The following is a 25425-nucleotide window of genomic DNA, read 5'->3' as shown; positions in this document are numbered from 1 at the left end:
GACATCTCGAATGCTCGTCCTCCTTGAAAACATTTTGCAATCCGCATCCCGGGCAGCTCCTGAACAGCTTGGATCCGGGAGTCGAGCTTCCCTTGTCCTGGGCCATGTCCGTTGAGGTAGGCCTCAGATCTTCTGGAACCTCCAAGAAGCGTAACTCGACGAAAACGTCACCCTTGAGGGGCGTAGAAGAATTCCAAAATGGGTCCCCATTATCGGAAGTGGAAACGGTGGAGCTTGAGGCTCGTTTAAACCGAAAAAATGAGAAAATCTCCTGAAACAGCGTGAAAACGCAGTAAAAGCTCAAGAGCTAAAGCACGAGGACTCCCAACACTTGAACGTGCGGTAAAAATCTGAAGATGGCTGCCAGGGGAAGGGTTTAGGGCGAGGGCAGTCATTGGCTGGGGGCAGTATGACCCAGAGATCAGTGATTGGTTACTACTAAGAAAGACAGATCAGAAACGGAACTGATACTGATTTTTTCTTTACCGGGGATTCCCAGCCTGACGACGGGGAATATTCATGAGCATGTGAATCCATGCCAGACCCCATGCTGGAGAACATATTCACTAAGTCCCTTTTTGATGATCTGGACCATCTTGGTATCATCTACACTAACTATGCAGACAATACCAAGATTCTCCTCCTACTTTCTGGGGATTACGCTAAGGATTTGGCCTTGGTGAACAGGGTGTATCTCATCATCCAGGCATGGATGGCTACTCATGGTCTATGCCTGAATGATGACAAAATGGAGATCATTCTGGGTACCCAGACTAGCATCAAGAAACTAGGACAAGACTACTCATCATTCATAATGGACGGTAACCTTATTAAGGTGGCCAAGGAGGTAAAGACTCTCGGCTTCTACCTCGATTCAGGGTCGGATTGGCCCCCCCAGCCTTTCAGGCCGTAGCCGGGCCGAAATAGTCTCTGGAGAGTAGTGCCGGTTTGAAAAACAACAAAAATATTTAATTTTTTCCCTACATTTATTTTCTTTCAAAAAGCCTTTCATCCTTCTTAGGTCGATAAATGAGTACCAACACAGGTTGGGAGATATTGTATGCATATTTGTTCTATAAAAAAGAGCTTAAGCTTAAGTGCTATACAATAACATATCATTTGGCCTTGGATGTCTGCTTGGATTCACAGTAATTTAGTGTACTTAGGAACAATGCTATTTGGTGCTACTTCCTGCTAGTCGTGTTTCATCGCTTCCTGGGATGTCACTTTTTGGGTGTGGTCAAATGACATCCCTTGAGGTGATGCCATCAGAGGTCAAGGCTCGTGAGGTGAGGGGTGGGCCACTTTCTTTTGGGTGGCCGGGCCTATTTCTTGTCCCAGTCTGATCCTGCCTCAATTCCACCCTCTCCCTGGCAAAACAAGTAAACACCATGGCCTCTACCACAGCTTGCACATGTAAGCTCATTATAACTAGCAAACCCTTTCTATCTGATGACAATAGCATTACACTGGCTAGAGCCCTGATCCAATCTAGGCTCGACTATTGCAACGCCCTATAGATTGGTGCCAACAAATCAATTATCCAAAAGATCCAAATCCTCCAAAATAATGCCCTAAAAGCGGCTCTTGGCGTGCCAAAAAAAGATCACACATCGGTGATGAGACGCCAAAACAATTGGCTTTCCACCATCAACAAAACTAAATTAAAAACAGCCTCCCTGACTCACAAGGCATTGAATAATGCTGCCCCCAGTTACGTCACAAACAGATTCCAAAGGAGAACCTCCACCAGACCCGCGAGACTAACTAATACCAACTGCCTTTCTATCCCCAGATTCAAACTCTTTAAGGTTGGTGGCAACTGTTTCCCCGTCAAAGCTGCCCAACTGTGGAATTCCTTACCACACCCCATTAGAGAAGATCAATCATATCCAAAGTTCAGACTAAGCTTCATCAAATGGCTCAATTTGAACGATAACTAATGTCCCTTTATGTGTATCCCACATCCTGTACCCATGATTATGCTCTTGTACCACTGCACCGTACCTGTATATATGCCTGCACACTTGTATCATATTTGGATGTATTGCGCCTTTGTACTTTTGCTATATCTTTATTATATTCTCACCTATGTATATTTAACTGCATTTCTGTACCTCACCTACATTACCATGCCTGCATTGTATTGCTATATCAGTAACCTGTTAATCAAGCCTTGCATTACCTGTAATTACTGCGCCCCGATACCCTTGGGCCTGGTGCGCATTATAAATGAATAAACTAAACTAAACCCTAAAAAAAGTAAAGATCTTACAGCACTAAAATAAAAAGTCCCAAATAAGTGATCTTAAATGAACAAATCCATAATTAAAAGATGATTAAACTTCGCCATCTAGGAATCTTTGTTATAGGAAGTAATGCAGGTTTATAGTGGAACCTATGCGTTGTGTGAAGCCAAAGATGCCATTGGAATGAAGGTTCAGAGCTAAACATTGGGTGGAGTAATTGACGAGTAACATCTGCTTGGTGTAATCATGCACAGTACCGGAAACCCCCGTGTAAGCAACTGAAAGGTTATTAAAGTGCTTACCCTCATGGTCACACTGATCGCACTGTTCATATTGCCTTTGTACAGCCATCCTTGCTTCGTTATTCCGCCCTTCTGAGAGCCAAGCGATGCTGCATCCTGACAACAAAAAAGAAACACACTGAAATTATTACAAACATACACTTTATGTTCAAATATTGCATTTTATTAACAGTTTAACATATTAAATCACTTTTGACTCAGCTGGAAATGAAAAATTAAAATATAAATTACATTGGGCCTCATTACGACCCAGGCGGTAATCTGCCGACATTACCGCCATGGCGTAATGAGCGTTTACGCCGTGGGCCGATGGCGTAAAGAGCGCCACATTACGACCCATCGCGCACGAGCATTACGCCATGGTGGTAATGTAAATAACGCCATGGCGGAAAGGGCCCCTACCGGCATCGTAGGGCGAGCAAGGTGCACTTCCGCCACCGTAAGTAGCGGCCACCGTAATTAGCGGCCACCGTAATTAGCGGTGGCCGCAATTAGCGGTCACCGTAAAAAGCAGAACCGTTAATAGCGTCATCGCAGCGGAACGGGAAACAGCACGTCGGCCATCTTTAAAAACACAATCCATTGCCATCCTTCCGAACAACACCAGATCCAACCCTGACACCTGTCCCAACCCATCACCCACCCATCCAACCACCCAAAAATGCCTAAAGTTGTTAAGAAGGCATGTGACCGCCAGCGCCAGGAAAGATTTACCCGGGAGGAACTCTGCATGCTTGCGGAGACCCTGCAAGACAATGCAGCTGTCGTTTTCTAGCCGGAAATGACCAGGCCAGCGATAGCAAAAAAGAAGGCCATATGGGCCCTGGTGGCCGAGCGCGTCAGCGCGGTGGGGACCGTACCCCGCACCCCACAGCAGTGCAGGAAGCGCTGGGATGACCTTCGCATACGGGTCAGAGCAGTCATCTCTGCGAACTGCAACCTTGCCCTGGGTACCGGTGGAGGTTCGGAATCCCCACTGAAACTCCAACCGTGGGAGGAGATTTGTGCAACCACGATTGGCATGGAAGGCATTGAAGGCGTCGGAGGGATGGAAAGGGGAGTTCTGACATCAGGCGATGAAGGTAGGTGCCTCAAACAAGACATGCCATAGTCACTGCAGTCCATTCATGTGTAGCACAATGTTGCCCTAGAGTGTAAATGCAACACATTAGCTCGACACTGCCCATAGCCACATGCGAGCTCCACCCTGTATACACTGCTGGCACCCACATACCTGCATCCACATTCCACACCAAAAGGAGACAACCTGCATGGCCCTGCCTGAAATCTGCCTCATCTACTGACCAGATTCATGTCAATCATTGTCATTCCAAAGTCCGCAGACCCATCAATAACGCCCTCCCTCCTTTGCTCCACCACAGGCACAGATTCACACCCCGAGGACCAGGACACCCCTGCGACGAAGAGAGCCAAGAAGGCCAATAATACCATCCCCGCACCCTCAACCTCAGCTGCAGTGAGGCAGACCCCACAACAAGCAGAATCCACTGCAAGCCCACCGGCAAGCACCCCAGTAGGCAGCAGGCCAGCAGCAGCAGCTCCACCTGTACCAACATTGCCTGCCACAGAAGGCACCGGGTCTGCGGCCAGCAGCAACATGGGTGAAACAGCTGCAATTGCTGCATGTTCAGACTCTGACATTGAGGAGCACGAAGTCAGAAGCCCCACTGACCTACTACATTCCCCCTGTTTGTCAAATGCCAGCCCCCATGAGGATCACACACAGGGGCACACAGAGGAAGAGGCGTGGCCTTCTACCCCATGCCCGGTCCTCAGTCCACAGGAGGGGAGCAGCCCCTCCATCACACCACCAGCACTGGGCATGGCCCAGCAGGGGCAGCAGTCCCTCGAGGACATCATACAACGGCAGCAAATCTGTCCACGATGCTGACTGAGCATGCTGCGGAATGTGTGGGGGCTAGGGCAACCATTGAACAGGCCACGGAGACCCTACGGGCCGAAATAGCGCAGAGCACTGCCACCCTGAGGGATGCTATGCAGGCCATGTCTAGGGACATTTGTGGTGAACTTGCCGGGTTGCGTCGTGCGCTCACTGAGCTCACCCACACCCTACAGGACGTGCATGCACGGGGGCAGGCAGGGACATCCTCCGCTGCCAGTTCTGCACAGAGCAGCCCCGTCCGACGTTCCGGACGGAACCTGCGCTCCACAGCCAGGGGTGCCCCGGGGGCCAGGAGAGGGGGCTTGTAACAGCCTGTGGCCACTGTCACAGGCATCTGTTGACACTTACATGGGGTGTGTTGGGGTGTGCAGGGGGAGGGGGGAGGTGGGAGGGGGGGTGTCACGACATTTTATGATTGAAATACACTTTTTGCTTTTCTGAAATGAAATGTGTGGACATTTTCATTGCATATGTGTGCTTTATTGGTGTACAGTCCACAGTGTGCATGTCCCAGAGATACACAGTGCCCCAAGTGCAGTCTCCATGTGATACACACCAGCCGTGTGTGCTAGAAGCAGTGGTCGATGATATTTTGGCGCATTGCACGCCCCTCCTGTGCATCGCCTCCTCCATGGGGTGCCGCCCCATCTGCACCCTCCTCATCCTCATCGTCAGGTGGTTGCAGTTCTGCGTCAGGGGGCAGGGGCACATTCCGTCTGACGCACATATTGTGTAGCATGACACATGCCATGACGATCTAAGCCACCTTCTCATGGCGGTACAGGAGTGCCCCACCAGACCTGCTGAGGCATCGGAACCGTGCCTTCAATAGGCCGAATGTCTGCTCTATGACCACACGGGTACATGTATGTGCACGGTTGAAGTCCTCCTCGTGCTGGTTCTGCGGGTTCCGGACTGGTGTAAGGAGCCACCTCTTCAGGGGATAGCCTGCATCACCTGTATGTAGGCGAGAATGTATGTGTCAGTCATGATGTCTGATCAAGAACATGATGTGCCACCATGGCTTGCATCCAACTGTTACTTTGGCTCACTTCTACATGCACTAATTGATTCACACAATGCAACCAGTATATGCTCATGGCTCCCATGTTTTGCATGCCATCACCCAATGTATGCAGAGGGGTGGAGTGCATTGTGAGTGCCCATCCACTGTGTCCGTTCATGCCGTTTGGTTAGTTGGCCTGGCACATGTCCTGTGATGGCAATGCGCACATCATTGCAACATTGCTGTGGGCCTCATCATGACCCCAGTGAGCAATGCTGATGTAGACAGGGACATTTTGGGGGCCCTGCTGTCTGTGTAATGGTGTGTTGATGTTTCTGTCGTCATGTGTCTCCTTCGTGGGCAGTTATGGGGGACAGGCCTATCGGTTGATGGTGTTTGGTGACGTGCATGTAGGTGCTTTTCATTGTTGACAATGTGGTCTGAATTGGTAGAATGCACTTGCAGATGGTTGTGTCATGGTTGGGACACAACCTCATTCACATGGTAGGGCTGCATACATTGGGTATTGGCTTTACTGGTGTTGGGTGGAGTTTGGGTTGCTTTAGGGTATCATCTGTCTCCGTTCTCTCTGCTACTCACAGCCAATTGGAGTATGCATCATCCCCCCCCCTTTCAGCCAGGTGGAGTATACACCCCCCCCCTTTCAGCCAGGTGGAGTATGCATCATCCCCCCCCCCTTTCAGCCAGGTGGAGTATGCATCATTCCACCCCCCTTTCAGCCAGGTGGAGTATGCATCATTTCCCCCCTCCCCCCTTTCAGCCAGGTGGAGTATGCATCATTCCCCCCCCCTTTCAGCCAGGTGGAGTATGCATCATTCCCCCCCCCCCTTCAGCCAGGTGGAGTATGCATCATTCCCCCCCCCCCTTTCAGCCAGGTGGAGTATGCATCGGTACGTCATTCACCTACCCACTTCACATTTCCATGGTCATGACATTGGACTCACCGAGTAGCCAGGATCTTGGGCCTGCATGTTGCTCCATGTAGCGCGGTATTGTGGAGTTCCTCAGGACCATAGAATCATGGGTTGATCCGGGCACAACAATGTGTGATGATCTTGTTGGAGTCATAGACCATTTGCACGTTGATTGAGTGGAACTGTTTCCGGTTGCGGTACGGTACCTCCATGGCACGTGGAACCACCAATTCCACATGGGTGCAGTCGATGGCACCAATGCAACCAGGTATGCCGGCTAGTGCATGGAAACCCACTTTGGTGTTTGCAATCTCCTGGGCAGTCCGTGGTAATGAGATGTGGTCGTCTGTGTGCTTGAGGAGGGCATCGAGCACTTGGATGAGTGTTCGTGAGAATAATGGTTGTGAAATGCCATGCAAGTGCCCCACTGTGTGCTGGTAGGTGCCTGTGGCCAGGAAGTGGAGTACAGACACTACCTTCAGTCGGGGTGGGATGGCGGTTGGAGTTTCTATCATGCTGACGATGTCGTCGTGTGTCATGTCTACGATGGCGGTGATGGTGTCCCGGTCCAAACGGTACAGGGTGTGGATCTGCTCAGCAGTGAGGTTGAATGGATTGGCTCTGATGCGTGGGATTGGGGGCTGCCTGCGTGGTGGCACTGGCTGTGCTGGTGGGGCTTGCTGGGCCTGCCTTGCCCTCCTTCTCCTCCTGCGTCTCCTCTGTGCTGCCTGTTGTTGTTGCTGTTGTAGCACTTGCATTGCTATCAGGTCCTCCAGCCACAACATTGCTAGTCGTATTGGTATCATTGTGGAGTGTGACTGGGTGTGGGAAGGGGTGGGGTGTGCTCTTTTTGTACTTCCTGAGTCTGTATTGCCTTCTTATGTGCTGTTTCTGTGCACCTGTGGCAGCTGCATTCACTTTACATGGCCATTTACAGTTGGTTCGCGATGGCGTAATTAGCACCATGGCGGTAAGGTACTTAACGGGCTGGGTGATGGCGTTAGATGCATGTCCGCTTGGGTCGGCATTCGCGTACCTTTCCGCCATGGCGCTAAGTACGGTGTGGGAGGTCGCGTGCGCGCGCCCTTGGCGCAGTTAGCGGCAGCGTTAACTACGATGCCGCTAATGGCATCGTAGTTAACAGTCACGGGTCATGATCGGACCTAGCGGAAAATGATGGCGGTAACCATTTACCGCCATCATTTTTCACTTAGCGCCAGGGTCGTAATGAGGCCCATTGAGCGCTAACAAAGCCAACAGTGAAAAGCTCCTCTGTATTAAGAATGGCTTGTGGAATAAGGAATATAGGGAGAAAAAGCACAGTATAAGGAACAAGGGCACAGAGCATGGGACGAAGTACAGAATGGGGAAGGCATCAGATAGAAGCCTCCATGGTCACCAGGGTAGAACAACAAGACAGAAGGTAGGTTAAGGCGCAAGCACAGCCTGCTGTAGCCACCCCAAGCACATCCACTAATCCTGAAGGGAGACCTCTGTGACAAATCTGGGGAAATCGTCCCCTCCCCCCAAGGGGGGAGCCACCCCTTTTTAGGTGACGAGGAAGGTGGACTAGGAAGGTAAACCTGCTAAGCTTAACATCCCCGTAGGGTACGGGGCAGCAGAATCCCACTGGTGGTGTAGCTCGTATCCCTTTAGAGGACAGGAAATCCCTAGAAAGGGATATAAGTCATCCTACCCTGTTGCCAGATCCCAATGTCTTTGTTGGCAAAACCGGAGTTCAACTGTATGTTACTTTGAAACTTCCTGCACGAATGGCTGATACATTTACCAACCAACCCTTTTATTACACTATCCTTGCCTGGGACAAGAGAACAATGGATAGCCCCACAACGTAGCAACGTGGGGGATAAAGAGCCAATCAGAACTGGAATCAGGAGAAAGAGACCCGCAGAACTGGGCAAGCATAGGCACCCTTCTCCTGGGAGGTGTGGCAGGGTATGGAAAGCGTACAGCAATCGTGGCGGACAGAGCTCGTCGTAGAGCTGCCACAAACCCTGCCTGGCCAGCAGCTGGAAGCGCTCGGCCCGGAAGAGTGCACATGAGGGGAACTGACTAAGAAGCAAACCAACAGTGTACCTGGAAGACACAGCTGGGCTCCTCCCGGAAGCCACCGGGTAGAGGTGTGTGATGAGGCCTGGAGTAGGGAGCCCGCCCTCCTCAAAAACGCTGGGTGTCTGAATGAGGGCAGGCCATCTCCTAACCAATCATTACCTGCTGCTTGGGAGGCGGTGGGGCTCCAAGAAGACACTGGAGCATCAAAGAAAGCAGCTCTGTGGGATGCAGCAAATGAGGAAGCGGGTCACGCTGCACCATGGGGTGTGAAGAACGTGGCAACACCGGCCGTTTGAGGACGTGGCCTGGAAGAGCAACACCAGGGGATTAACTGACCGGGACCGCATTGGTCACTGCCAAAGGAGGGAAGCGTGGCTCCATCTGACCACGTTGGCGGGAGACCGTACACAGAGAGCTCTCAACCACTAATCCACCAGAGATATTTACAAGAACTGAAGGCCCCTTAAAGGCCAGTATAAACCCACTAGCTCACAGGAGATACTGGGGCAAAAGCTTGGCCTGCAATCAGGCCTTAAGCAACAGCCCCTGCACGAGCCTAGCATGGCTCATGGGGGAACCATGGTCACCTATTTCAGAAAGGGGGCAGTCCTTACAAGCCCTCACAAGCCTTCCCTTGTCACACATCTTCAGACAGGTAAGATATTGGAAAAAGTAAGTGGCCAATCCCGGAAGGAGGTAGGTTATTTAAGTAAGTGTGTACGAATGCTGCATTGTGGGTTAGTTGGGTGAGGACAGAAGGCGTGGAGGACGTCCAAGAGACCAGAGGAGGTGAGAGCGACCCGAGTGCGGAAGCTATTGGAGAGAGGGGGTCTGAAGTAGTTGTGTGAGAGGAGCGAGTGTGAGGAGTAGGAAGAGTAGTAATAGCAGGACAGCAGCAGTAGTGGAAGTGGTAGTAGTTTTGGGAGTAGTAGAGTGGTACAGGGAGTAGGAAGTGGTAGTTGGTAGTAGCAGGCAGTAGTATCAGTAAGTGGTAGTCTCAGTACAGAGAGCACCCGGTAGTGAGAGATAGTTGTGTTAGTTGGGAGAGGTATTAGAGGAACAGGAGTAGTGGTAGGAAACGAGAGGGAGTAGAGGTAGCCGAGGAGTAGTGGTAGCATAGGAGGTACGAAAGTATAACAGCAGCGGTAACATGAGGTAGCGACAGTAAAAAGGAAAAGAGTTGGGAGGAGAAGTAAGATCAAACGGAAGGAGGTGGAAAGGCGGAGTGAGAGATAGGAGGGACATGAGTACAGTGGAAGGAGAACATCTGAAGGCCAGTGTAGTGAAGGGTTGGGTAAAACCATGGTAAAAGATAAGAGAGTGACAACAGATGAAAGGATCATCCCTAAAGACTCCCTTAAAACACTAAGCGAGCTTGGTCAGGGAAAGACTAGAAGGCCCTAGGGAGTCAGGTACCCATCAAATTAGGTAAACCACCATTGAGCCTAGCGCCCAAATCCCCAAGCCCTGAGAAGCCCAGATTCAGCATCTTACCAGTCTGTAAATCCTGGAATAAACCACTTGGGTTTGCGATCCGAGTCATAATGGTCATTAGGGGTAGGCGTCTGCACCCGCTGCAAAACACTGAAGAGGCCAAAGAAGCAGCGCTATGTCGATTGAGCTCACAGACTCGCCCAAGGAGCACCACCTGGAAACCAGAAGAAGGCTGTGGCTCTGGGGAACCGCAAGGTGAGACCCCAACGGACCCCAAGGCGAGGGGAAAGAGACAAGACCCCAAGACAGGGTGACAGAAATGAGACAGCAAGGTGGTGTGAGAGAATCAAGACCGGAAGTCAGGGTGAAGGGAAAAGACCCCAAGGCGGGGTGAGAGAAACAAGGCCCATGGGGCGGGGAGAGAAGCAAAGCCTCAACGAGGGTGAGAGAGAGCAGAGTACCCAAGGGGAGGTGAGAGAGTCCGAAAAGCAGGGTGAGGGGAATGAAACCCCAAGGGGCGGGGGTGGGGAGGGAGGATGACAAGTTGGTGCCCAGCTAGGGAGAGCACATTACTTTCCTTGGTGGGGAATACAAGGAAAAGAGATAGAGTGGGCATATGAGCCAGGGTGCACAAGTGGCAAATAAAACAAGAGACAGACAAAACCCTGGGAGAAAGATAATCCATAGACGGAAAGCCAATCAGAAGAGAGAGAGGTTGAAGCAAAATCCTGTGTTCTGGTTGCAACTGTGTATCTGGGCGACGTACCCCTCTTTATAAAGAGACACCAGGGTGGGGTCAGGAACCAGCCACTCTTTTCTTTGGGCAAGGGCTTATATTGTACATTTGTTGAATTTATGTTTTTCCTTTTGATAGTGGTAGGGGCAGAACAGAGCATAGGATTCTGGACATCCTGACAAGCACCCTTTTAGAGTTTTCCTTTACAGAGTAGGGCAGGGAAACTTGGGCTTAGGGACAGTATAGGCCATGTGTGTTCTAATAAAGAAACATTCAGTGAAAATGTCACCCTGTCTGTCTCCTGATCTACACACACCTCATGCCAAGATACAGTCATTGCGAGATGTGTGTCCTCTCATTGGTACATCTACTGCCATCATGGACTCACACCTGGCCTCATACGGCCATGAACATCCATGGTCTGACCTCTAACACCCCCCCACCAACCTGTGGCATCAGATGATCATGCATCAGTACAATGGGCCAATGTGTGCTATTACATTGTTTATTTATAGGCTAGTTGCAATCCACGCCACTTCAGAGCTCAATGTGATGATGACCTATCTATAGCAAACACTACTGCCAATTGTAAGTATGTTGAAGAAGGAAGCTGACAAAAGGTGGCATGTTTATTGCTATGGACTTACTGATAAAATACATTCTCACTATCCCCATCTCTAAGAGGGGTTTCCCTGCCTCAAACTAATACTAAAGCAGATGGAGGCCTGCGAGCCATCTTGGACCGGAGACGTGTGAACAAGTTCCTAAGGAAGGACAGATTCAATATGTTCACTTTTTCACAGATCCTCTAGGCCCTTCAGCTCCAGGATTGGATGGTGACATTCAATCTTCAGGAGGCTTCCTCTGTGTGCCTATACATTCCAACAAGCACAGGAAATACTGCAGGTTTACCATTGTGGTGGTGGCAGTGAATCTGAGGGGAGGGATTCACATCTTTCCCTACCTAGATGACTGGCTGATCAGAGCCTGTTCATCTGGGCAGGATGCTCTGGAACATCTTAACAGCACCTGACACTCTCTCCACAGACTGGACTAGAAGTCTCAGGGGATACGTTCCCAAAAGCTGCAATTCATTGGAGCAGTCCTGGACTCTTCCTTTCAGAAGGCTTCGTCCCCAAGTTGAGGAATCATGTTTCGCAGATGGTGGAAAGGTTTCAAAATGCAGACATCTACTGGCTTTCGATTTTCTAAGGTTGCTGGGCCTCATGACATACTGCATTTCGCTGATGCCAGAAGTCTGCCTTAGGGTGAGGTACCTCCAGTGGTCCCTCATATCCCAATGGTCATAATTCTCAGGCAGGATGACTGACTTTCAGGTTCCACGCAAGGTCGAGCAGGATCTCCTGTGGGGGGCCTGCAAGGAAATGTGATGATGGGAGAAACATTTTGGCGACTATGGCTCGAGATGGCAATAGTTACGGATTCCTCCCTCACAGGATGGGTAGCCCACATGAACGATCTCAGAATCAGCGAACGTTGGTCTCCACCAGAAACAAGACTACACATAAACCTTTCAGAGCTGAGGGAAATCAGACTAGCGCCGATGGCCCTTTTGCCATCAACAAATGGGAAGACTGTCCTGAAAACGACAGAACACAGTGACCATGCATTACTTCAACAAGAGAGGAGGTGAATGTTCACTACCACTGGGCAGGGAGGCTATGTGGCTCTGGTTTTGAGCAATGCAAAACAGGATCTCTCTATCTGCCGTTAGCCTAGCTGGATAAGAGAACATGACGGCAGATACTCTGAGCAGGCAGAGCACAGGCTCCGAGTGGGAGATGGCCCAGGAAGTCCTCCTAGAGATCTTTGCCTTTTGGGGAAGCCCTCAAGTGGATATGTTCACATCCAGTATCAACAGGAAGCACAACCAGTTCTGCTCCATGAAATGTACTCAGAGGAGCTCAGGGCGCTGTTTTCATAGTGGACTGGGAATTCCCTCTGCTATACGTGTTCCTTCCATTCCCTGTCATTCCTCATGTTATCAGGAGGTTGAGGACAGGAAATCCTTGATCCGGATTGGGCCAGGAGGACATGGTATCCAGACATTCTTGATATGTCCATCTGCCTTCCAGTTCTGCTTCCTCAGAGAGCAGATCAGCCTTCACAAGAGGGATACCCAGAAATCAAAACCCTCAATCTTCACAACAGGTTTCTGAGAGGTTAAGATAGAAAGACTACATAGTCCTGGTAGATGTTCTGGAGGATTTGCTTTCAGCTGGGAGGTCAGCAACAAAGGTTTTATACCGCTGCCGTTGGAACAAGTTTGCAGCTGTTGCAGAGATAAAGATATTGTTCCTTTCACTTGTGATACTCCTAATGCACTGTCTTTTCTGTTGCAGCTGGCCCATCAGGGACTGCAGGTGTTTACTGCTAAAGGTTATCCGGCAGCGTTGTCGATCTTCAAACATATGCCAGAACAGGCTCTTACTTTAAGGTGCCCATTGTTAGACCAAATTTCAAAGGTCTAACGAACATCTTCCCACCGGTCCCTTTCATGGTTCTGTCCTGGGATCTTAATTTGGTTTCAACATTCCTAAAGGGAGCCCAGTTTCAACCACTCCATTCATGCCCGGTCAGGTTATTGACTTTTAAAACCATTTTTCTGGTGGCTATCACTTCTGCTCATAGAGTGAGTGAGCTTCAGGCGTTATAGTGCAAACCCCCTTTCAGAGTCTTTTTATCTTTATTAAACTTTTTTTCTGTAAGATGACTGACTGGAGGGGGGGGGTTTCTCTCATTTGGAACTCCATTGTGTAAAGTGTAAACGCCAAACTTATAAGCTGTTGTTGTAGGTGGAGGGCATAGGCCCTGGGATTACCATGGGTACTTTGAGTTAAGAAGTCACCTCTGCAGAACCTGGACAATAGTATTCATTGAAATTAAAGGCAATATTTTAATATGTGCTGCTCAAAATCTTCATGCGTTTTCTCCCAGAAGATCCACAATTTTATTAGTGCACTCAACCAGTCTGTTGTAAACAGCTGGTTTCAACATTGCTGGGAGCTATTTAGCTTCTGCTATAGCCTAGTAGGCTGGTTAGCTTGATACCAACATGTACAAGAAGCTACATTCCGATTCATCGTAGTTTCTCCTTGCTAGTTCATTTCCAAGGAGAGGCTTTCAGCTGCTGGTCATCAAATATTTAGATCAACCCCAGAGCCTTTGATCTACTGTGGGTAACCCATAGTGAAGCAGTTAACACAGGGGCCACATTTCCTCTCCTGTAGCAGGGAGTGAGCCGGCAACTCCAAAAGTGGGGTGAGAGAAAGAGACCATTCCTGGATTGGAGCGAGTACCAAGAAGCACCAGAATGGGAGAGGGTAACAGACTGACCCTTGAGTGGGTCCCAGAGTGGAGAGATAATAGAGAAACTGTGGTGGGAGAGAAAGAAACCAATCCCAGAGTTGGGAGCGAGAAGGAGGCGAGCGCCATAAACCGCACAGCAAGAGAGAGGGGAGGAAGAATCTAAGACACCCACAGTGAGGTAACAAGAAAGAGGGCAGTCTCCCCAAAGGGAGAAAGACAGACTAAAGTTTAAAAAGCAAGAGACCTGGCTGGAGCCTGGGATAGCATTCCAATTTTCCACAAACTATACAAAGGGAACTGTGAACATAGGCAAATGCCTATGATAAAGAGTCAAAGGGGTAGAGTCCAGAAGCTATCAGCCATCCCTTTCCTTGGGCAGTTCTCAAAAACATGGTTTGGTTGTTTTGTGTTTCATGTTTATGAAGATAGGGGAAAAAACGAGGTTAGATTAGGATTTCCGTAAAGAGGACCTATGTTTGCACATCCTGACCGCCTGACAAGCACCCTTTCTTCGGTTTCTGTTTAAAGTACGGTTTAGAATCCCAGGTTTACTGAAAGATTAGCCCTTTAAAAAACTATTCCAAAAAAAAATAAAAAAATGAAAAAGAAGAATACAACATTTGGAAATCAGGCCCCCTCGTCAGTCTCCCGATTTTGACCTACCACACCACACATCACTGATTACGGTGAAACAAGGATGTGGTTGTCTACATCCTTGAAAGCTGTAAATCTTTGATTGTTAACACTATAAGAAGAATATAAGAGGCATTTATCCAGGGCAAAAAGCATGCTTTTGAGCTAATTTGCATACTCACAATGCATTGCCCAGTGGCTCTAGCAGAGTCTTGTCTCTGCTAGAATCCTCACTGAGAGCTGCTTCTTGATCTCTACCAGACTCCCAGTCCCCTTTCTGCAGCTACAGTGTGAGCTGCTGCCGTTTACACACCCTCTTCAAATACAGTTAGACGCTGTGGAACGGGCCGCAGAGTCGGTTGCAGAGTCTTTTGGTCTTTGGGCTCTGCGGGATCCGAGGCCCGGCTCTTGCTGGCGTACCTCTTGATCCACCTAACAATGGCAAACATCCGCACGCCGATCCGGAAAATCCTTTGACCTGTCACTGCAGAAGTAAGTAGGCGGCGCCAGATTTTCAACCTAAGTGTGAGTCCACTGCACCATGATTCGATCGTGCATTGCGCGCTTCTAAAGTTTCCAACAATAACATACTTTTGCCTCCAGTCTGGGAACCTTGTGCCTCTCCACACGCACTCCAAAACTCTCCCTGATGGGTCTCCAGTAACGAGCAGACCCAGCCCAGCAAAACGCCAGCGACCACCTCGCGAGACCACAGGCGGTAGCAAGTCCGTATCACAAACATTAGCGACTGCACTTACCCAGCGTTATATTTACCGGAGTGCCCGGGAGGGAGCGATTCTTGAACGCCGCCAGATCTCCAGCTGTACCTGCCAGTATCTACCACTACTTCAAAGAACGAAGCGCCAATGTCTGCAGGCGTGTGGGAGACCCAAAAGGGTTGACCCCTTGGATACCACCAGCCCCACTCGCCGTATTTACAAAACACACATCACCCGGAGTCCATCTGCTCCTGTCAACATCTACGATCTCAACAACTTACAAGGCATCACTGCAGCCTGGTGTGTGGGGGAAATCGAAAGGGCTCGACCCTTGGATCCCACCCGCACCACTTGTCGTATACTACATTGCATATGCAGTCTGGAATTCATTCGCTCCAATCAACGTCTACGATTCCAATAACAAACAAGGCATCACTATCTGAAGACGTGCGGGAGACCGAAAGGGCTTGACCCTTGGATCCCGCCCGCATCATCACAAACTGTACAGATTGACAAAAGGATTTCCGTGAGACTCAGATGCATAGACCAAACAACTGAAATTAAGGCTCTATGAAACGGAAGATCTGAACAGTGCAATAAAGCACCCCCCTGGATCTCACCCCACTGCAAACCTGATGCTACGATCAACCCGAAATCCTGCTTTCTGCCCCCCAGAAAGTCTAAGTTTTAGTCAAAAGTTCACTCAATTAGTACGCTGCGGTACTAGGGAGACCGCGAGGGCTCAATCCTTGGTTTCTGTTAGCTTTTGAACAGGCTACACACTGTTAGCACGACATACCCCTTCAATAAACTTTCAGCACATTAAATGGACAGAGGTAAAAACCACAGCCCTATTGCTGCATCAACTCCCAGCATGTCTGCAAACCTCCAGAACAGACAACCCATCCAACTCGGTCCCAAGACCAGACAGTGCGGAAAGACCAGCGCAAACCCTGCAAGCCATCCTCAGCTGGACGCCCTACAACTGACTTTGGAACAGTCACTGATGAAGCACAAACCCAAAAAGGATGTCTCCGAAGCGTCCACCATCAAGAAACATCTTGAATAGGACAAGTTACAACAACATCTGAGGCCAACAACTACTACTATCCCTCCCCGCTCGAAACACACCAAGCGAAAACCTTATTCCATCATTGCAGACATTGTTCCTCACAATCACCCATCCACCGATGCAAGCTACCAGATACCAAAAAAACTGATGTACAGGACCACATTTCCATAGAAGCAATACAGGTCCCTGCTGATCCTCCTTTCGTTTAACGACATGTAGATCAGTCTACCCTCTCCCCCGCCACTGGAAGATCTCGGCCTAACAATACATCATCAACTGATCCACTCAACCCCGGAAGAGCCACCAGCAACACAAGTCCACACTCTCAAGTCTGAGCCTAAACCAGAACAACAACTGAATAAACATATAATCACCCACTGGAATAACACTCAAGCACGCTGTCAGACATGTCTCAACAACTCAACAACTCAAAGAGCAGTCGTCAACAATCGCACAACCCCTCTGCTTTTACAACAAAAAAGGAACAAGCAAGACTTGGCCAACTAACTTGGCTACAAACCCATACAACGCTAAAAACTTCAAATCAGCCTAACTAAAAACAACCAAGCAGAGAGAATGCCAAGGTTGCGCATCTCTTCCTCAACATTACAGAAATAGAATCAATCATGTCCAATGCAGAAAGAAGAAAGGAAGTGTTCGGAGACCCCACTCACATCGAACAACCCCATTGCACATCAACTCCTCTCATGAAACCAGATCACTTTCACAAGCCCCATGTCAAACTCGAACAGCAGAAACCAAGTCATCTTGTACGAACCCGATAACCACTTCACTTACGAATCAGAGGAGTCCTTTCACACTCCACATTTGCCAGATGACAAACAGCAAATACCAACTGCATCACAGCTTCGAGATGACAACAACGCAAGCCCAATCGTGGAAAATCATAGCAGTGGAGAATTCAATAATCCCAGAATACCTACCACTATGTTAGATCTTCAAAACATGCTAATTTCAGTACTCTCACAATCCATGATACCCTTTCTAAAACTCCACGAAAACATCAAAGACAATATCCGCAATCAAGCGTCTTTGCTCGCCATGATTCACTCAAAACAAATCTACACAGAACATTTCATCAATACCATAGAAACACGTCTGAACGAAGAAGCTGAGCAATCCAACCTTTGGCAGCAAAGGCTGTTTGAAATAGCAAGAGGAAAGAAAAATCACAACATCAGAGGTGATCTCCCTGCCTAAAGCACACCATCAACATCGGATGATGACTCCTACGGCTAATCAAACTGACAAACTCACCACAGTGCCCTTGATCCCACATCCAGCCCCTGAAGGTGAACCACCAGACCGACCCATATCACACCAACCTACAAAAGATACAATAGTCAACTTCTCTATCGTGCAACCGACGACTACACATCAACCAAACACTCCTACAGAAACGTTTGAGATTTTTTCCAAAGACAAAAAGCTACCAGTTGGCAAACCTGGAAACTCAAAAAAACGCCCCAACAAACAGACCGGATCTTGAGCGTTTTTGCGCAATATGAAGAAATCAGAGGAAACTACGGTACCTAGACAAAAAGAGCCTGGAAAGTCAACTTCGACACAGCCTCTGGAAAACTTCTCAAGAGCGCCCAAATCTAAGTCCCGAAAGAAGAAGGACATGGCATCCCCAAAAGGCCATACGCCAACCATGGAAGATCTACTAAATTTAACAACTCACACAGACACGCAGCCCGCAGAAGTCTCTGTAACTGCACACCAAGTAAATGACTCAAATCTCATAATAATCGACAAATACTGCACAAGTACCCCAGAGTCTCTGTCCTAGAACTATGAAGACATTTTGGACGACTCCATGAGTAGTGAAAACGAACAGTCTAAGCACTTCTCTACATACGACCAAATCTCAAACTACTCTCTTAACTGCTCAGCGTGCAGTGACTTCGACGACAATCTTAATCTACCTACTTTTGTCAATCCACTATACCAAAACAAACATATATAATACGAATAGAAAACACCATCCAGAGAGCAGTACCAGTAGTGCTAAACAGAACTAACATCTTACGACTCTTCCAAGCGGTACCACAGCAAAACTCAATCTCCACCAGAGACATAACTGTGGTGACCTTCGAAGATGACCTTCAACTGGACAGAATACGCATAGAGCACCGAGATGAGAACAATCTGGAACTTATTCTATCAAAGAGAAATTTACTTTCCAAATTTAGTTTCAACTATTCGCGCTTAAAAGAGAACTCCACACGAAACCACCAGCCGTCTACCCGGCAGATAGAACAAAAAGAAACCCTCTCGACAATACACCGAAATGGAAAAGCACTACCAAACCAACATTCTACCTCCCCTACTCGCCCAAGCTCATCTCCGAACGGAAGATTTGATCAAAGTACAGTACGTACTATAAGGGACTCACTGTTACGCTCACCTGGCTCCCACAGAGGCGTCGATCGGAACTGGACAGCTGCTATCTCCACCAATGTGACGCGTAGGGCCGAGATGATGGACTGGACTGGCCCACCTAGCTTCGTTTGCTTGGCCCGTAGGAATATTCTTCTGATGGTTTGAAAAGATGAGCTCTCCATCCTGCATTGAGCGCAGGGGCGCGTTGATAACCAGTTGCTTCACTGGCTCGAAGGAATTGGTGAGTTCCAGAACAATATTGACTCCGAGATTCCCGGCAAGACGCCGTAAGTATAAAGTTCGTAAGAGTTCAAATGCCTGACTTTCACTCTTGTGCGATTCCTTGCAGGTTGCAGCTTGACCCTAATGAAGAGTTCCTCGTGGCAACCGGTAGTATTCTGGTAAGGATTTGTATTTTCCAACACAGTTCGATAAAATAATGTCAATATGTAACCTGTTGCTTTCTCCCTTATTCAGGCGCTGGGAGAAAGTATGAAGTCTTGGGGAATAATACGTCCGGCGGTAAAATCAGGTAAGTCTATTGTGGTGAGGAGGGTTCCCCTTGTTAGTCCCTTTGTTTCATCTTGCTGTCCTTTTGTTTCCCCTTAGGGGCCGAGGTTCGGCGAAGCTGCGCCAACCCGTGAAGAGGAATAGTACCCCCGGTGGTAAAATCAGGTAAGTCTATCGGGGGTGGTAACTAATATTCCTCTGTGTATTCCCTTGGCTCACCTTGCTGTTCTTGTCTTCTCCTTAGGTGCCGGAGTGCGGCGGGAACATGCTGGAGGATGCGGTGGAATGTGAAGATGCTGCGAAGGCCGGTGAGTTCAGCGCGGCGCTGCAGCAGGCGAGGCGGCGCGCATAAAATAACTTCTTCCTTCCAGCTCGAAGGCGCGATGGATCGGGAATTCAGGTAAGGATTAAAGGTATTGCTCTTGTTCTAACCTTTTCTCCTTCTTTCTCCCTTTTTCGAGGAGCTCCAAACTCGAGGCAGGCGTGGCAGAAGGCTGGATGCAGACTTGCAGGCACGATGAGCGTTACGCTGATCTTCGGGCATGGTTTAAATAGCCTCCAAAGTAGTCCCAGGTAAGTATTCCTACCCAGCCCCGCCCGAGTAAAAAATAGTCCCTAAGTAAAGTAGTCCCTTCCAAGCCTCTTTTGGCTTGGAGCTCTTGCAGCATGGTCTGCATCAGGTAAGTTTGCAGCATGGTCTGCATCAGGTAAGTTTTAATCTATGAGCCTGGCGCCTATGGCACCAGGACTGACTCTCCATATGAGCCTGGCGCCATAGGCGCCAGGACTGGACCCAAATAGCCCCTAGCAGGGGTTGTTGGGCTTGCTTAGGATAACTTGATGCCTGCTTCCGGGGTTGCTGGACGTGGTCTGGGTCCCCAGGGGTAGGCATCATGACACTCACAACCGATAAGGAGGGACTACAACACATCTATCAGACACAGCAAGTTCCTCAAATACCAACTCATAACAACCAACCGAAATTGATGATACCTGGTCGCTATGCACTTGGAACACAAGAGGCAACTCACACTTATTTAATCGACCTTCTCCAGAACTCGAATCTAACCATATCATCTGTTTACAAGAAACCTGGCTTACCCAAACTCCTTGCTGTGACAGATTCCTCACCTACTTAAACCCAGCGATTGTAAAAAATCAGGACAGACCCGCCTCTGGGCTGCTTACTCTGATTAAAATCAACCCAGATTGGACCATACTAACATCAGAAAACATTAACCCCTGGACTCAAATTACCGTTCTAAGAATTGAAACAGATTTTGCTACCCAACAGATCCCGTTAATATACCCCCAAGCCGAAAGAGTAATTGCAATCATGAATCTCTACTGGAACCCAGCAGCCATAAACGACGAGACGTTCATTTGGATTATTCTTAACGATTGACAATCTAATTACCAAACACCACTCAATGGAAATCATAATCTGCAGAGACTTAAATATTCACCTCCATAACTCAGACGGGATACTAATCAATCGGAAAAATCTCGCCATACACGCTGGTAGATGGGTGAAAGAAATTAACATTCTGAACCTCATTTTAGTTGATCATGCCATTGATGACAGCAAATAAATCATCCCAACGTGGTGTTGAGGAAGCTCAAGTGCCATTATTTTTCTATCTTCAGATTTGCACGCTTCTATATTTAAAGTACAAACTCTGACATCAGAAAAAAGTGACCACAATCAATTGGCTATACAAGGCTATGGTATGACCCGGCAAATACAATACCCAGTTCAACTCCCTCTAGAACTGACCAGCGCAGCTACTAGACTACGTATACAACAGCAAGCTATGTTCACCCTGCCAAATTCCTTCCAGAAATCAACCTTAAAGGGAGCAGATAAATTAAATTATCAATGGATGCTGATCCCCTTTCAAAAAGAGAGCCGACAATCTGCCCCCAAGTTACATTGACATACATATAACGAAGAATCAGCGGCAACAACAAAATGGCTCTGCGGGAAACACTGCGCCTATTAAGAAAGACAAAGAACCCAGAGAATATTGAATAAGTCAGGAAAATCAAGCAAACCTACTCAAACTGCATAAAATAAATCCCAACAAAGAATTCTACAACAACTTGACACAGATAACATGAGAACATATAAATCCCATAACGCAAGAGATTTGTGGAACCTACTAAACAACAATTCCAAAATCCAAAATAAACTCACTGCCAACGCCACACGAGAAAGATGGACCCTCCACTTTTCAGACATTTATAAGTCTCGACCATCAGATTTAATAGCTGAAGAATACATCAAAACAAAAACGTGGCAAGTAAAAGCAGACAATGCAGACATCATTCTGATGATCCAAAAGCTCAACGCCTCCCGAGCTCCAGGTCGGGATGGAACCTCCAACGCAATCATCAAACAAGATCCTTCCACCTGGGCAACGATCATGGGCAATCTTCTCTACTTAATCAACAACCTAAATTCGATCCCGAACTCATGGCAGACTGCCACCATAGTTCCCATATACAAGAAAGGGCCTCGAGATGACCCAATCGCCCCATTGCCCTCCTGGATCTCTTGGGAAAACTTTTCTTCAATTCTTCAGAATTGAACTAACCAAATGGGCAACCGATAGCGGGAGATTCTCCATCAGGCAGACATGCTTCACACCAAATGTCGGGACAAACATAAACCTTCTTCTAATCAACTTAAATCAAACACGAAGCCATAAAAAAATGCACCAAAGTCTATGCTGCATTTATTGACTTACACATGGCATTCGATGCGATCTCGAGAAAGAAACTCTGGACAAAACTGGATACATGGAAATATCCGACAGATATAGAACCGATTAAATGACTCTATTCTAAAACATCAATCACAGTCAGACTCTCGAAAGAAGGTGAAATTACCCCACCCATTCAAACATCAAACAGCCTAAAACAAGGCTGTCCTCTTGCAGCAACACTATACAATCTTTTCATGGCTGACATGGAAGAACATCTACTAAACAATGCTCAGAACCCGCCTAAGATAAATTCAACATCGGTTTCAGTGATGTTATACGCAGATTATATCACCCTTCTCGATAAAACGACAACAGTTCTGCAAACAAGCCTCAACCTTCTAAGTGAGTACATGAATCTAAATGAGCTCTCTATCAACATCAAAAAACGAAGGTAATGCAATTAGCAAAGCTGCCATTTAAAAAAGAAAAGAGACTAAACCTTGTGCTTGACAGAAACCCGATTGAAACCGTTACCACCTTTAAATATCTCGGAATACCGATGAACCCATCATAGGCAGAAACACAATGGCTTGACAAAATTGAAGAGAAATCCCAAACGCTAGCAAGACAGGGTGTGTTCTTCACCAAAAATATGGAAAATCTTCCTTAAAGCCCATAATCTCCTACTACAGACACAAATTAATTCCTACCATCGCTTACAGAACAGAAGCTATGCTTAATGCAAGATCTATAAAATGGACAAAATATGAGGCTATATTCTGGCGAAAAATCTTGCAGCTGCCTCCGTCCTACCCCATGCCGAGAATAAGACACGAGATGGCAACACAATCATTGGACTCAATCGTGCTCTGGAAGCAACTCGACATAATCCGCAAGATATTATCCGATCACAAAACCCCAGCCATACAAATTCTCCCGCACTGCCTCCGGGCCACCCCTTGCACTGGGGTCTGTATCTGTACCCATACAGCCCCCCCTTTTTCTTCCTGCACTTATCGGACCTACCCTGTCTGCTGCCTTAAACCTAGCACTTGCAAATTGCTGGCTGCATTACCACTGGTTGTTGCCTTTATTATTTATTTATTGTTATTTATCTGTTTCTCCTCTACTTCACACTTTCCACCTCTCCCCCCTTCCATGCACTTTTCCCCTCCCCCCTCTCCCATGCACTTGCGCGTTCTCAATGTCACTGGGCCTAGTAAGATCGCTGTTTTGTTCTCCCCTGTGCCCCTCCCTTGCCTTGTCGCGCTCCGAAACACTTGAGTACGAGCACAATAGAAATAAAATATCAATCAAAAAATTATCCGATCACAAAACCCCAGCCATACAAATTCTGAGGCTCCAGCCAAACACCTTCAATAACTCGGTCCTACAAGATTGGAAACACAAGCTACTACAAGAACTGGCAAATTAAGACAGAGGAACTTTTGAGCCTTTGCCCCCAACATGCAAAAACCAAACTCATGCGTAATGATTGGATAAAGACAATTAAGCTGAAAGAAACTTACCAACAGAACCTTCACGGTATCACAGACATTCGAGCAATCCATATATTACCTAAATATCTGACAACCTTTCCAGACATCAATACCAGAACAACGTATATGAAAATTCGACTAAATACAATACCATCACGAGCCAACCTTGCCACCGCCAAACTGATACCTTTCACAGAGCAACACTGCGGTTTCTGCAAAGATCAAGGTGTACCTGAAACCATATACCATCTTGTCATGGAATGCACTCGACTCTCTGACCAAACAACGTTTTGGTGCCCTCTTCAAAATCTCGCCTCAAGAAATGGAACCCAAAGAAAGATGGAGCTCGCTACTGAATGGACAAAATAACAAATCCATTTACACTATCACCCAATTCTCCAAACCATCTTGGAACTTGGAAAGAAGACACACTAAGAACCCTCCGCACTACAACTGCTATACCACTTGTTCCCTGCAGCAGCACAACAGCCAATGCCGCTCTATACTCTGAAGACTAACTCCTCTCTTTTAAATTCTTCATAGCACAAATGAAGTTTATAAATAAACTATACCATTAAAAAAAAAAACTATAAGAGGCATTTCTCTGGGGCAAAAAGCATGCTTTTCAGCTAATTTGCATACCCACAATGCATTGCATACCCACAATGCAGGTGAACTTATAGGGATGGCGGAGTGGAGCAGTGGCATTAGTGGCTTTCTAGCTGAAATAGCATATTCTACTGTCCTATTTCAGGTAGAAAAGTGTGTTCATGCTTCGTAAACCCACCATACATTGATGAATCTTGCAAACTATTTTTATTTTTTATTTATAAAGCTCAACGTGGTTTACAAAATCGAAAACCTTTAGCCAATTAATTAGCTCACAGATAAAACAATTTGAAAAATGTAATTGAGAGAAAACATGATTTTCAAATCTTTCCAACAGCTCCATGTGCGCGAATAAAGCCTCAGCCTCGTTATTTTCATTTTAATGTACGATGGCCAAAGCTTTCAGTTTCTGTTATCTACCATAACTGCCTTTTCTGCCAGGGTTATTTCCTCGATTTTCTTAAATGTTACCATCAAATGTTTAACCAGTGCCAGATTGATGTTAATTTTTTCACCTTCCACCAAATTTGCCACCACTCATCGGCGTCTCTATGCAAGATAGTTTCTCAGAATCTCGCCCAGAAATAGATCTTGTTCTCTTATCTTTTCCGGCCATTTTAAAATCAGGTATCTTAAAGACTCTCTTGAATCAGGCTGTTGACACAATCTGCAAGTTGAGGTTCCACTTAGTTTTCTCTTCTAGTGGGTTATTTCTCTTGTAGGTAAGATGTAAGCGAAACCTCATATATAATGATCGAAAGTAACAGTTCAGGAAAAGTCTCAAATAGCTTAGCAGCTCGTTTAGTTTTCAGGAACCTGACCAGAAGCCCTCGTAGTTTTTATACTTAGATTTCTTCCTGTGTTTCGATCCAATCTCTTGCTTATATTTTTTTGTTGCTTTTGGCGGGATTGACAGATCCTCCTTTGACTCATTCAGATCTTCTAGAATGGCCTGGCAGATTTGTTGCCATTCCGTTAATGTTGGATCCGTCTGGTGTACCATCGCCTTTTTTAGGACTCGGAAGCCTCCTGTGGGTGTCTTCTCCGAGCATTTGCGGTAGCATGAGATTACTTTCCACTCGGCTCTGCCTTTTAAGGAGGTTAAGGCCAGTTCTCTCCTTATTATCTGGACTGGTAGAGACTTTGGGAGCTGAAGCACTGACGCCAGAATATCCCCTCTAGGGTGGGCCATATTTTTGCTGGTTAAAAAAAAGGATGTTTCCGCACCATAGGACAAGATCAGGACCACTTTCATCCTATAGAAGGTCACCAACGGGATG

At 47.5% G+C, this 25425-nt stretch overlaps 1 protein-coding gene and 1 long non-coding RNA gene across 10 annotated transcripts in view; one reads left to right on the top strand and one right to left on the bottom strand.

Annotated features, from left to right (window-relative positions):
* DOCK9 (dedicator of cytokinesis 9) overlaps positions 1-25425 on the bottom strand; it is a 2709375-nt gene that overhangs the window by 1774759 nt on the left and 909191 nt on the right. For all 9 annotated transcript variants that reach the window (XM_069639825.1, XM_069639823.1, XM_069639827.1 and 6 more), the window contains exon 6: positions 2552-2647. In XM_069639825.1, the coding sequence (XP_069495926.1) occupies positions 2552-2647 (96 nt within the window). The remainder of the gene's footprint in view (positions 1-2551; positions 2648-25425) is intronic.
* The window catches only part of LOC138528321 (uncharacterized), a 151881-nt gene that overhangs the window by 47096 nt on the left and 79360 nt on the right, over positions 1-25425 (top strand). The window lies entirely within an intron of this gene.

The sequence above is a fragment of the Ambystoma mexicanum genome, chromosome 7q (genome assembly GCF_040938575.1).
Source record: "Ambystoma mexicanum isolate Mex_15411 chromosome 7q, UKY_AmexF1_1, whole genome shotgun sequence".
NCBI lineage: Eukaryota > Metazoa > Chordata > Amphibia > Caudata > Ambystomatidae > Ambystoma > Ambystoma mexicanum.
Note: the sequence above shows the minus strand (reverse complement) of the source record. Positions and strands in the feature narration are given on the sequence as shown.